General features: G+C 41.5%; 1 protein-coding gene across 1 annotated transcript in view; it reads right to left on the bottom strand.

Annotated features, from left to right (window-relative positions):
* ITPRID1 (ITPR interacting domain containing 1) overlaps positions 1–14,558 on the bottom strand; it is a 75,051-nt gene extending 60,493 nt beyond the window's left edge. Inside the window, exons 1-5 of the mRNA XM_043589205.1 lie at positions 14,385–14,558; positions 12,990–13,038; positions 12,617–12,660; positions 3,223–3,274; positions 246–332 (exon numbers count right to left, since the gene is read on the bottom strand). Coding sequence (XP_043445140.1) covers positions 246–332; positions 3,223–3,274; positions 12,617–12,660; positions 12,990–13,038; positions 14,385–14,544 — 392 coding nt within the window. The 5' untranslated portion in view covers positions 14,545–14,558. The remainder of the gene's footprint in view (positions 1–245; positions 333–3,222; positions 3,275–12,616; positions 12,661–12,989; positions 13,039–14,384) is intronic.
* Positions 14,559–14,833: the final 275 nt, after the last annotated feature.

Raw genomic sequence — 14,833 nt, 5'->3', positions numbered from 1 at the left:
GTATAGAATTCTATAAAATGGGTGGGCCATTAGTTTGTTGGACCATTTCCCCATTGGCAGATACTTAGCTTGATCTCCCTGCCTCTTTTGCACCGTTCTTGTGAATCAGAGTTGTGAAATCCTTTATTCATTCTCTCATCCATTCATTCAACAGGTTATTTCTCAAATGCCTATTTATAATTTCATGAAATCCACAGTTGTACAGAATGATTTCTCTGGATGAAAAGTGCCTGGAAATCACATACCTTTGTGGTATACTTGCAGTAGAATGGCAAGAGTTGAAACTGGTCCCTCTAGAAAGGGTGGGAGTTTCTGAAAACGGATGCAGAGATCTACAGTGGGGGGAAATACCAATGATGAGATGTGTTGCTTTAGATAGTCCCCTGGGAGATCATTGTGAATCTTTCCCTTCCAGAGCAAACATTTGCATTTCCTCCTCATTTCTAATAATCCCTAATGGCTGCACCTTTGGAGAAGAGAGAGCATGCAGTGGAGAAGGTGCTCCTGTTTCCAAGAGCGTTGTGTTACAGAAGGTGTGAGAATTTAAGTGTTAGGTGCCCGCTAGTGCTCATTATAAAGGTGACAGAATGTCTCACTTTTGACAGATGGCAAATCATTGGGGAACCTATCAGGAACACAGCTCGGCTAGGCACCAACTTTCCAAAGAAGTTAAAATTATGTGATGAAAGAGGTACGGTGAGCGGTTACTGAAGTGACTCCCTATTAATTCCCATAACGGTGACGGGTTCCATAGTGCATGGTTAACAATCTCTAAATGCTGTCTCCTGTGGCCACCCATATGCAACAGTAACTGGCTCCTCCCCCACCACAAAAACCAATGACACTCTAGCTAAATGGGCCTGCGTTGCAAGTCATTTGAAAGCACTTCCAAACAGAATGAGCCCCTGTTATAATATAGTTCAGTTTTATATTGTTCTGATGTACCACTGATTCATTGAGCCTCAGTTGTAACAGCCAATTGGCACAAAATGGGAATTTATCAAAGAATACAACGTAGATCTCACTTTCCCTAGAAGACCAAGTTATCCTGAATTTTCCTTAGTCCTTGCCCAGATTTTGTCCTTTGCCTCTTTGTTCAATTGCTTCTCTGAGAAGAGAGCAAGAGAAGCAATTAAGGCTGAGAACGTGTATGTTTCTGAATAATAAAGACCCTGATTTTAACAGATGGTTGAACTTGCTGGGAGCCCTGGAGAGAGGCAAAAGATATCCTTTCATTTATTGCCTCACCTCAGTTTGTATTAAGCCTGCCATATTTCTGTTTCATTTGGGGTCTGTAAGCATTACTTTCCTTTATAATGCTCAGCAAAGCCACCCAGAAACTGCCCTGGCCTTGGATCCAGGAGAATCCATGTATAGTCACAGTTCTGATCAAGCCATGAGAGCAGGAGTGAGTCACTGACCTTGGCTTTCATTTTCCTCTTCAACAAAATGAGAAAGTTGTCTGAGAGATTTCTGGGGTCCTTTGTGGCTCTATGACTCTATAAGCAGCAAAAATAATCTGCTAAGAAGGAAAAACTATGACCAAATAGAAAAATTGTGAATTGGTAGGAGTCAGAGGGATACAGTATTGAGTATTTGGTTTTCAACTAGTTGGAATTATCTTGAAACACGCAAGGGTGGCTGAGGCAAGGAAGCAGAGTTCTCAAAGTCAAAAAGCTCACTTTCTATACCACTGGCATAGGATACCTACACGAGGGTATTTCTCAGAATCCCCTGAAGGGCTTGCAAAAACACAGATTTCTGAACCCCACCTTGAGATTTTCTGATTCAGAATGTCTGGGATTGGGCTTGAAAATTTGCAATTCTATTAAGTTCTGAGGTCATGCTGCTGCCACTGTTGAGCACTGCTTTGAGACCTAGTCTCTATTCTCATATTAAGAGAATCTTACTGCTTTCTACTTACCATTGGAAATTTTATGTACAGTTAACCCCTGAACAACGTGAGGGTTAAGGGTGCTGACCTCCCACACAATCAAAACTCCACAAATAACTTTTGGTGTTTTTTTAACGTTTATTTCTCTGTTGTGTTTTTGTGTTTGTTTGGTTTTTGTTTGTTTGGCTTTGTGTTTTGAGAGAGAGAGAGAGAGAGGGAATAGGGGAGGGGCAGAGAGAGGTGGAGAAAAAGAATCCAGAACAGGCTCCATGCTCAGCACACTCAGGTTTGATCTCATGTCAGTAAGATCACGACCTGAGCTGATATCAAGAGTCGGACACTTAACTGACCCAGCCACCCAGGTGCCTCGCCACATATAACTTTTAACTCCCTTAAAACAGAATTACTTATAGCCTACTGTTCACCGAAAGCCTTACTGATAATAGTCAATTACATATTTTATATGTTATATATAATATATTGTGTTCTTACAATAAAGTAGCCTACAGAAAAAAAATGTTATTAAGAAAATCAAAAGCAAAACACATTTACAGTACTGTATTGTACTTTAAAAAAATCTGCATGGTGAAATCAGCCAAAGAAAGACAAATACCACATGATTTCATTCATGTGTGTAATTTAAGAAACAAAACAAATAAACAAAGAAAAATTTTTAAAATTAAAAGAAATTTAATTTAATGAGGACAAATTAAAAAAAAAACCCAACACACTCTTTAATACAGGGAACAAGTTGGTGGTTGCCAAAGTGGAGGTGGGTGCTGGGATGGGGGAAATAGAATTAACAGTACACTTATCATGACAAGCACTGAGAAATGTATGGAATTGTTGAATCCTTATGTTGTACACCTGAAACCAGCACTGTATGCTAATAATACTTGAATTAAAAAAAAAGTCTGCATATAGGTGGACCCACACAGTTCAAAGCCGTGTTGTTCAAAGGTCAACTGTATTATTGCCCAGCAAATAGCATCGTGATGACTAACATTGACAGTGTGAGAATACGGATGCAACTATTTCATGAACAGGTCCTTCTGAACACTCGTATTACAGTCAAATGTGTTTTATGCATATATTTTAATTAAATCCTCCCTCCAAGCCAGCATTTGTTCGTTTATTGTGCTCACTGCCTTATGACATTTAAAGAACCTCTATTTCTCTCAAGGCTAGTGAAAGTGTTCCAGGTGCTGTGGCTAAACCAGTGACAAAATCCCAAGATCCATGGCATTGTTAAGAAAGCTCCTCACTTCCCTTTCATTTATGAAAACTGTGGCTGTCAGATACTGGAGCAGAGTGACACTGACACCTACCTCATGTAGCCCGTCACGGTCATGCACACCATCCCTTGTTCACGCACAGAAACTGCAACAAACAAAAGGGGACATGAGCTTAATCTCCTTTTGTCCCATAGGAGATTTTCTAGTCCTCAGACGAATTAACATGGCATCGATTTCCATATCCGAGATTGTATGTGCATGAGGTACAAGGCATCTCTGTAGTGAACAAGACAGAATGTAATGAATGGCTAAATTGTGTGACGACCACTTGAAGAAATGTACTTGCTTGGTCGAGAGGGAAGTCAGTGGCAAATGGAGTAGTTGCCAAGGTTTCATGGAGATACTATCTTGGATTTTTAAGAATGGGTAAAATTTGATGGATGGAAAGAGGTGTTGCCATGCACCAAGAGGGTCTGTAGCAAATGCAAAGCACAGCGATAGGGCTATTCAGAAGGGATCATAGGCCATTTTGGAATACTCTCTCATGGCCCACAAGGTCGAGGAGCAAGGGTGGGGACAGGCAAAAAAAAATATATGAAGGACCCAGCATTTGTTGACCATCTTCCATGCATTTGTATCTCTTAATCCTCACAACACTCTTAAAATTTAGGATCTATCCTTATTTTTCAGATAAGGAAACAGACTCACAGAAGTTGAGTAATGAGCCCGTGATCACACAATCAAAAGTAGAAGATCCAGGAATTTATCATTACCTTTATTATTGATTATAGCAATAACAGTTACTATTTAACATTAAATAATAAATTAATGAGGCAGTGTGCATGTTGCATGCAGCACCTCTTTTAATTCTTACAACATATCAAGGAAATAGGTATTATGAATCTCTCCTTAATAGAGAGCCAAATTGAGGCTCAGAGAGTTTAAATAAATTTTCCGTGGCCAGCAGGATATCACAGCTTATTTTTATTTGTTGCTATTGTTGCTTTTCAAAACACCACACTGCCAGCAGAATGTCCTGTAACTTATTTGAAAAGCAGAAAGAGGAGTTTACCTGGAAAACCAGGGAAGATTTTTGAGCAAACAAATTAATGGGAGAGAGAGGATGCGGAAGGTCCATTTGCCTTGTTAGTGGTGTTGAGGGCAGAATAGAAGAGCTGATATTGGGAGGCGGAGGCCCGTTTAAGATGCGTTGTGGTTATGGTAAGCAGGAGTGATGATGTAATGCTGTGGCTGCTGGCTGCCCGGGCAACATTCAGAACTCGGGCTGGTGCTTCCAGAAGTTTACCAACCTTCTCATTTCCTCTCACGGTGGCTCTCCCGGGTGCTTTCCCGAGTACGAACGTGTGACACGTAACATACTGGAAATGTTGCCACTCAGCACTTCCATAAGAAAGTGAAGTTTTTCACCATAAGAAAATATAATGCATGTGGGAGAAATTAAAAACAACAACAACAAACCTATATGATTGAAACATATGAAAAAAGAGCCTGAAAATAATAAAGGGCTCTTCAGTGTGGAGCCAGAGTTCTTGTCTGGGGAGGAGACTAGAAACAGTTCTCAAGGTATCCACGAACTTGCCTCTGAATGCCAAATTTGATATATGGAAATAACACTTATAGTTTTCATCTGTTGTTACAAGGGCTCAGTGACCCTGCTGGATGGAAAAGGAACATATAGTCTTGGAAGGATAAGGACTCAAGGCATATCACTGAGGTGTGAGTAAACAGTGAGTTCTTAACTAAGCTCAGAATACACAACTACAATTTTGAAAGGTAGTGAGAGTATGGCTACAATGAATGTCTGCCCTACAAAACAAATGTAACTCAGCCACACAAGTCATATGGGGTGAACAATATAAATCTACTCCATACCTCTCAAGCATTTGGAACCAGGCAGTTGAGAGACTAATGGGACAGTAAGAAACTATTATTCCTTGCCTATTGGAGGGTCTTTTTGGTTTTAGTTCAAGTATAGTTGTTGCTGTTGTTTTCCAGTTTGCTAATTTGCAAGATAAACTTCCTGGGCTTGTCAGGGTTCTTGTTCCCTTTGCCTATATTCAATGAGGAACCTGAACCGAGAGGCACAAGCTGGTAGCCCAGTTCTCCCCTGCACCGAGATTCCTAGAATTTCCTTAAAACTCAGAAGACACAGCAGTATCAATCCCAGATCTCTTCAGGGAGAGATCTGTTGGAGCCCACGTGTTCTGCGATTCTCCGCAGTCTCTCTCTGCCCTGCTTGCTTGGTTCATTAGCAGTTACCTGCCCAGCTCCCGGAAGCACGGAGTCAGCTACCTCGGACCACATCAAGAATTTGACACCTAGGGAATGCCATAATGGGACAAATTCCTGTTACCCTGCATTTCCTCAAGCTTCTGTAGGCACCACGCTTGAGGCTGCCCCAGCAGAAAATGAAACACTTATAGATGTGTCTGTATCTACCACGTAAATCCCTACTGACTACGATCTCCTTAAGTCCTTCTTTCTTCTCCAGTTGCTTGGTCTTGATATTTTCTCCAATTTATTTTTCCTTCTAGGATACCCTTATTAGGTTTTTTAAAAACCAGACTCTACTCTTTAAAATCAACGGTGGATGAAGAAAGAAAGAAAAAGTAAGGTCCTACTCTCCCTAGGTTTTATAAGGGTTGATTTGGAAGAGAATTCAAGCAAGAAAAAGAGTTCTCTGCTCTACTCAATACATCCCATTGCATGGGTTAAACGCCGGTTCTGATTCCCTTTTAGATACTTGAGTCTCCAGCCACCCTCCCTACTGTTAGGTGGACTTCTGCCATCTGAAGCAGCAGACATGCACTTAACCCTGCAAAATGTATTACTGGAGAAGATGTAGTGAGATATGCAGAAGGCACTAATTAGCACCTTTATTGGCTTAGAAAGCATTTTTTATTTTGGTTTTCCTAAGCATTTCTGACTGATTCATGGAAGACATTTGGTTCTTTGGAATATCGTCCAATAGACTAATCAAATTACATTTTCACAGGGCTCTAAAATAATAGCATTCTGCAGCTTTCTGTGTGTTTAACTCCTGCATGCCCAAGACACTTGGTAGAGGCAGTCAGCGGGGTTGAGTTGTCTCAGTTTGCAAATAATCGCAGTCTATATGCTTACAAAATAAAAGGTTCTTCTTTCTCCCTGACATTCATGCTCAAAAACCTTAAAGCCAACTGTAATGCTTTGCTCTTCCTCACCCACATATCTGCTTCTTCTCTGGATGCAGTTGACTCCCCCTCTCCATTCCACTGCTGACACACAGCCCACACCCTCACGACATCACCCGAGTTCATGAGTTCACAACAGCGTCTTCCCAAAGTGGGCAGGATAAACACTGGAATTTGTCATTTCTCTTCTCAGAAATCATGCATAACTCACTAGTGTAGAGATAGCACGTTTGTAACACGTGGACTTCAATTCCCCAGCACTGCACCTGTGGCAGCCATCACTAACTATTCATGACCAAAGATATGGTCCCCAAATCCTACTCAATACAGACCCCAATTACAATTACCTCTCCTTTGGAACCTGAGATGATCTTAACACATCAAGTGTGATTCCTTCTTTCTGGATTTTAAGGCATTTATAACCTGACAACACCTTTTTTACCAGAAAAAATTTCCACCTTTGCTCCCCAGCATGAAACCATTTCTCTAATCTGACCACCTTTTCTATGTTTTCCTGCACACATTTGGTTTTCTTTTCATTCTGTGCCTTTGTTCAAGCTCCTTGAACCAAGTGGCATTGTCTTCCTTTGCCTCTTTGTTTTCTTCTAAAACGTATTGCTCTTTGACTAGCCCAAGTCTCTCTTCCTTGAAAATTTCCCAATATGACTCACATCAGCTTCATTATGGACCAGTTTTACTAAGATCTTTTGTTGACTAGCTTTGGGGAAATCAGATGTGTTAGAGATAATTCCTACCTCAGTGGGATTTACAATTTTGTCAGTGAGTCCTCTCCCTAATAATTTGAGGCAGCACCAAGTGCCATATGGGCAGAACCCTTCGTGGATGTGACCGGTGTTCAGACAAAAAATTGGGTCTTTGAGTGCAGATGTCAGGAAGGGCCTTATAGAGAATATGGGACCTGAATCAGGCCTCAAAAGAAGGGCAAGAGGAGAACAGAACAGGACGATTTTAGGACAGGAGGAATTAGATGAAGAAAGATCAAGAATTAGGATGGCAATGAGAGGGGCTGAGACGAGAGGGTCTTGTGAAAAGCTGGCCCAGGTTGTATTCAGATTGCAATGGTCCTGGGAAGTCAGAGTGATACAAGTAAGAGCAGGAGACATGCATTCTACATCTTTGCATTCTCCCCTAGCTCAGTTCTTTGCTCTAAGTGCTTTTGTTTGATAAGCATTAGGGAGTATCTATTATGTTTAACTGGATTTACATTGACTTCATCTTATAGACCACAGGCTTTAGAATTTGATTCTGTAAGTTCTTATTTAATGAGTTCCTTCCGGAAAGGTGTAAGTTTATGCTTCAAAGATTTCTCTGGGGATTGGAGAAGTATCTAAATATTAAAAGGACAAATGAATTAACCACCCATCAAGTAATCGATGGTTCCAAGCAGATCTTTGACAAAAACTGTTTCTTTGCTGTAGGAGTTGGTTCTGGTTTTTTTTCTTTTTTTTTTTTCCCTCGCAGTTATTCTTGGCTGTGTTGGTAAACAAGTGTACATTATATAATGTGGCACACGCATCGGTGTAGGTGTCTGTCCCCACAGGATAACGCCAATGCACTCTAACAGGGCGACGGTGCTGATGTCTAATTTGTTCTTCAGTGGTGGGAATGGATTTACCAGAAACTAGCTCCTCTCCCCAGGCTTTCTTTTTTTTAATTTTTTTTTTTCAACGTTTATTTATTTTGGGGACAGAGAGAGACAGAGCATGAACGGGGGAGGGTCAGAGAGAGAGGGAGACACAGAATCGGAAACAGGCTCCAGGCTCTGAGCCATCAGCCCAGAGCCTGACGTGGAGCTCGAACTCACGGACCGCGAGATCGTGACCTGGCTGAAGTCGGATGCTTAACCGACTGCGCCACCCAGGCGCCCCTCCCCAGGCTTTCTTATACACAGTTTTAATATGGAATCTGGGATTAAGAATGAGTCAGAAACCTGACAAGAGAGACCTTAACACTCATAACCATGTTTCTTTAGCACCCCAACTGACCCCAAAGAGGTTCTGAATGTCCTATTGGGTTTGTAGCTATAAGAAGGCAGGCCCATGGATCCTCACTGAGGGCAAACTGAGAATCAAACTTGTGTTTGTGTGTGCAGTTGGTGACCACGAAGAGGGGTTGATCTTCACCATCGGTGGAGGTTCTCAGACAGAAAAAAGACAAAAAAAAATTGAGGGATTTCCATAAGGGTGTTCCCTGTAAGTTATCCATGTGCCTTGAGCAGACAATGCTCTGGAGATACTTAAAAAGAAGACTGCCAGACCCCTTAGCTAAAATGCCCAAATATTTGTCAGAAGACAGGGCAGACAGTGAGAGAGCATTCTTCGTGAAGTACTTTAATGAGACTTGGGAGGCAAGCAACCAGCCTATCTTCATGTGGCTTTCCAGAGGAATTATTTGATGTGTCTTTTTTACTTTAAGATACAGATATGGTTATTTTACATTTCCATAGATACTCGCTTGACTTCAAAAATTAGTTTTACTCTAAGACTTTTAAATTCTGGAGGACTGTGTTGTGGCTCTGAAGGCTGATGCACAAGAGCCAGAAGACCTGGAGAGAGAAGTAAATGTCAGCGACATTAGCCATGATGCTCACACTTTGATTTTTCTGGCAAGGACATTGATGCAGGGCTTTCCTCCCAGGGGTTTCCATGCATCGCACATATAGTAACAGTAAATCGAACCAGTCCTCTGGAGAGGCAACATGGCTACAGAGTCAGACAGATCCAAATTCAAATCTTGACCCTCCTGTCTACTGACTGGGCTACCTTGGGCAAGTTACTTAACCTTTCTGAGTCTCATTTTCTTTCTTGCAAAAGTTAGTAATGGTAATATTTACCTCGGAAGATGGTTGGGGAAAATGAGATGGCTTATGTAAAGTACCTAGCTGTGTGGCCTTCACATGTTTTCATTTCTTTCCCCTCCTGGTTCTACTGATAAAGAGACGGAAGTGCCAAGGGCTAATGGCTTTACCTGGTGTAATGGTGTTCAACACGATGTGAAATGGGCCAGTCAGATTCCAGTTTAATAAAAATGAGACTTTGGGTAGACACAGAGCAGCAGGAAAGCCCAAGAGTCACCATAAGAGGACAACACCCCACCTTGGTCATCTCAAAATTCAGAAGGAATTCAGCAATAGGTCCACTGAAGCCTTATGCCATCCCCTGTCCCATTTTATTTGGGGCTCAGTTTGAGACCTAGAGGCCCACCTGACTTCTCTGGGAGTCACTGGGTCACCTATAAGATGAGCAGGCACTTGAATCTTATTCCTACTTCAAAGTATAAAAGCCTTAGGGGTGACCAATGAAGGAAACAGCCTTAAAATAAACTCTACTTGTAGTGAGTTGAATTTAATTTCTGTATCTGATCTCTCATTTTAGAATGTGTTCTTTATTTGGAAATAGGGTTTTTGTAGATACAATTAGTAAAGATGAGGTCATACTGGATTAGGGTGGGTCCTAAGTGCAATGACTAATGTCCTTAAAAAAAGAGAAAAGAAGACCCACAGGGAAAAGTGGCCATGTGGATATGGAGGCAGAGAATGGAAAGGATGTCACCACAAGCCAAGAAATGTCAAGGATTTCTGGGAGTCACCTAAAGTTAGGAAGGGGCAAGGGAGGATTCCTCTCTTGAACCTTTAGAAAGAGAATGACCTTGGCTGACACACCTTGATTTCAGACTTCAGCCTTTAGAACTTTGAGACAATAAATTTCTGTTGGAGGCTGCCAGGTGTGTGGTAATTGGTTAGAGCTGCCCCAGGAACTAATGCACCACTCTGCATCATACTAGGATTGCATGAGGGCTTTTTATCTATCTATCTATCTCTCTATCTATCTATAATCTACCTATCTATCATCTATCTATCTACCTATTTATTTTTTATTTATTTATTTTTAATGGTTTATCTATTTTTGAGAGAGAGAGAGAGCGCGCAGGGGAGAGGCAGAGAGAGAGGGAGACAGAAGACCCAAGGCAGGCTCTGCACTGACAGCAGAGAGTTCAATGTGAGACTTGTATTCACGAACCAGGAGACCATGACCTGAGCAGAAGTCAGACACTTAACCCACCGAGTCGCCCAGGTGCCATAGGATTGCATGAGTTTTTATGGGATTTTGCCTCTAGTAGGGATTACTCCTCTCTTCTTTCAGTTTCTTTTCACTTTGCCACAGATTTTCTCCCTGCCACCCTCACCACGACCTTCACATGACCAGATTCTGATACCGTTCAAGTTTCCACATTTTTCAGTATGACGCTTGGCTTCCCTAAACTCCACGTTTATTGGTCTCATCATGGCTAAACCAGCCCATGGAGGGCTGATAGAATGCTGGACTTAATGCTCCTTTGCCCTCTTGTAACCAGCTATGATCACCTTGTGGCCCAAACTCTTCACCTGCAAAGCTCAGATGAACACCAGCCTTGTTTCCACACAGGTGACTGAGTTTAAAATATGATAGATCATAAAGGGCTTTGTAAAAATGAAGGCTCAATTAAACTTGTAATAAGCCCTTCCACTATTATTAAAAACCTCACTGAAGATAAAGGACTTGGCAAATGGGAACTGTGTGTTTCTGATCGCTATCCCTTCTTTCCTCCAGCTCTGCACCTCCTGTATGTGCCTTTACAGTTCATTGACTTGATTCAGAGGTGGAAAGACCATGGTTGTCTTTAATTTCTAGGAAGTGAAGCTTTTAAAAAAAAATTTTTTTTTCTTAATGTTTTTATTTATTTTTGAGACAGAGAGAGACAGAGCATGAGCAGGGAAGGGGCAGAGAGAGAGGGAGACACAGAACCGGAAGCAGGCTCCAGGCTCTGAGCCATCAGCACAGAGCCCGATGCGGAGCTCGAACTCACAGACTGTGAGATCATGACCTGAGCCGAAGTCGGACACTCAACCGACTGAGCCACCCAGGCGCCCCAGTGAAGCTTTTAATAAAACAGTTACTGGCAGCTCCAGAGTGGGTTCCAGGCCTCCCACCATGACCCCGGGCAAGATGAAACATCAGTGACATCTGACATCTCATGCTGGCTATAGTTCTTAAGTTCTTGCCTTTTCTTGATTCTGCACTATTGTAAACAGATACTTAAATTTGGTTTATTGGCAAACATCTTCAGAGATTTTGGGATCATGGAACTTCCAAGTCCAAAGCGGCTTGGAAAAGGAGGAAATTTCAATGTTATACCTAGCTGTTGTTACTGTATTATTTTGTTTTTATTAGGTAAAAAAGTCCCAAATTTAAACTGGTTTGTAACCAATGGTCAATCTTAATTGAAGATGTCAGTGGAGGAAGTGAAATAATGAAAACCAGTCAAGTAAGTAACCATTAAACTAATAGTTTTCCCCTCTAATCATTAAACTCCTAATTTATGTCATTTTTTACATACATTATTTATGGCATTTTGCCAATTTTAAAACACACTTTTTTTTCACATTTTAACATCTATGAAATCAGAAAGTATCTTGTAGTCAGTGTTGCCTTTCATTTATAATTGCCAGGACTTGTTTTATATTCCTATCTGAGCAGCACTTAAAATGTGAGTGCCTTTTATTTATTTTTTTAAGATTTTATTTTTAAGTAATCTCCACACCCAACATGGAGTTCAAACTCCCAACCCTGAGATCAAGCAACGCATGCTCCACAGACTAACAGTCAGTCGGTGAGTATATTTTATGATTGTATTTCTATGAAATACATTATTTCATTTAGAGAATATGGAAACTGTGAGATCTGCAATTAATTTTGTTTTCTTTTTATAATGTTCTTATCACATGTCAATGTAACAGGTGTGATATATGTTCTGCAACAGAAATACATACTTGCACTGTTTGCTGTAGAATTCAATATTGTTCTTTTTGAGAACAAGTGCATCATTAGAAAGAGAGGATATAACTTTGAGACTGAAGAAGAGAAAGAAACTAGATTTAAACATAGAAGTACAATACAGCATGAGGAAAAGTTAAAGCAATTGCATTTCCATAATTATATCCTTACAAAATGTCTTCATAGGACCCAGTGAGTATTCTGGTAGAGTCTGAGCTAATGATGTGGCAAGAGTCCTGGTTTGCAGCCCCCAACCTGCTGCTGCTGGGTAACCCCCTATCCTTTCTGAGCCTCAGATTTATATATCAAACAAAGCAATTGAGCTGGGTGGTTTTTGAGATCTGTTCCATTTCTAGTAAGCTCCAATAATCTCATTTTAAGAAGATTTATTCACACAGACATTTTAATAAATCTACTCAGGTCCACAAAGCTTAACTGCTTCTGGTTCTCTTGTCTTACCAGTGTGGCCGATGTCTTGCTGAAAGTTTTCATTTACAGAGACCCTATAAAGAAACAAAAATATTGCGAGTCAAACTATGTGTACAACTCAATTATACTAAATTGCAATTTAATTAAACAGATGAGAGTAAATGCAGAGCTAGGCTTTATTATGGGAGGGCTTTTTAAAACCAATCAACAGCCAGGAACTGGAACAGTATTCTATTGTGTACTTTAAAATTGATATATAACTTTTATAACAATGGAGCCATCCTTCATGCACCCAGTTAAAATGAAAATCCCTACCTGTCACACCTTGCCCCAGCAGAGCTACCCACATTGTTTGCAAGGATCTTTGGAAGAGAAATGTGTAAGGGCACGAAGAAACACTTACAAGAATCCAGAGTCCAGCCACTGCTGAATACTTGCTTGTTTGGTATCTTCTACAGAAGAGAAAGGAACAGAGCAATCAAAGCACACCAGGTAAAATAATGCTACCTGTTACCCAGCCACCACCCATAGCTCTATTTCCTACATACTCAATCACAAGTTTCTATAAGCATATTCATTCATTTTCCCAAGGCAAAACTTCCTGCTTTCCATAATCAGCCTTTCCTGAGAACAAAGTATATAAACTTGCCAAATGACTGATTTGAAGAGATAAGAAAGAAGGAAAGGAAAGGAAAGGAAAGGAAAGGAAAGGAAAGAAGGAAAGAAGGAAAGAAGGAAGGAAGGAAAGAAGGAAGGAAGGAAGGAAGGAAGGCAGGCAGGCAAAGGAAAAGGAAAAGCGAAAAGGAAGAAAAACAAATCACCAAAGTGCAAGAGATGTTAGAATAATTTTTAAATTACCTGGTGTGAACATGAAGGGTGATTAAGCATACCAGACTTTTGTCTTTCTCCTGTCAGATATAGATCACCATGGACCCTCTCCTTATTGAATCACGTTTACCTGAGGAGGCTAGCCAGTGATGTTGATTTGCAAGGAGTTCTCTGCCAGGTTCTAAACCAAATTTGCATTCATTCCAGGGATATAGGGCACTACAGTCTCAGGATTGCCAAAGGCACCCTGTGTTAAAAAGCCACGGGCCTTTTAAGGTGGATCTTTGTCACTGGCTTAACAAATAGTTAACAGGCAAAAAGGAGAGGGTAGAAAAGCAGCATTTCTCGGTAAATATTTCTTTCCTTTCTGGTCGGCTACAGGCTACTCTGGGCTGATTTTCTTTGACTTTGTCCCACCAAACTGTGAAGTACCTGACTTACCCACTCACAAGGTGCCAGGTGGGCATGGAAGATGCTTATTTTTAAATTTAGGGATTCCAGAGAGGTCGAATGAATGAAGTGGTGGGCAAGGAAGAAAAGCCATCAAACAGCAACATCACTGTGGAGGGAGAAGTGTTTTCCTACTTATTACTCTTTAAACTATTAAAATTATTAGGGATGCTTCGTGCAAGACCCGGCATATAAGAGCCTTTCAATAAAATGTTTGGTGTTCTGAAGGAAGCCTCATGTCTCTGGCATGGACTCCAAGTCCATGGGGGACTTGGGATGAGAAGACCTCAGAGTAGAAAGGAAAAAGTTGGTCTATTTCCATCAAGAAGGTGTGTGTTTTAAATGTCTGTGGGGAAAGTCAGAAGTGCCCGTTTCATAGATGCTTCTGGCGTCCCACCAGGAACACTGGTATCTTCAAAGCCAAGCATTTGTTCCAAATCATTTGCCCCCAGCCAAGTGCCCACATCCCTTACCACCCACAGCAGGATGTTTTCATATAGCCCTGAGGGCCTGTTCTCACCCAGCAGGGGGATGGTGAGACCCTGGCTTTCCTCCTCAGAGCCAGGTGGCAGCTGCTGATCTAGGCGAGCCCATGCCCTCTTGGTGGACCTCAGGATCTCTCTCCTGCTCTTTTCTTGGCCTCCTGGGGAGTTGCTGGATCCATGTGACCTCTCTGCCATTGTAAGGGAGTAATTCGGCAAACTAAAACATGCAGACAAACAAATCAGATGCAATGAGTCAGCTTTCAGGCTTGGTTCAGTGAGAAGGAGAAGCCAGAGTGCTCATACCACCAACACTTACAATCTTCCAGAGCCTGGCTCACCCACCAGAGCTGAGTTCCCTGTCCCAATGCAGAGAAGAGGTTGCCTCTTAAGTGGAGAGGCCACAGGAGGCTGGGACTAATGTGACTTCACCTGTCACCAGGCCACAGCCACCCTCTGGTGGATCCAATCAGATAGACTGTGATGT

The sequence above is a fragment of the Prionailurus bengalensis genome, chromosome A2 (assembly GCF_016509475.1).
Source record: "Prionailurus bengalensis isolate Pbe53 chromosome A2, Fcat_Pben_1.1_paternal_pri, whole genome shotgun sequence".
Classification (NCBI taxonomy): domain Eukaryota; kingdom Metazoa; phylum Chordata; class Mammalia; order Carnivora; family Felidae; genus Prionailurus; species Prionailurus bengalensis.
This window is presented reverse-complemented; position numbering and strand designations above follow the sequence as displayed.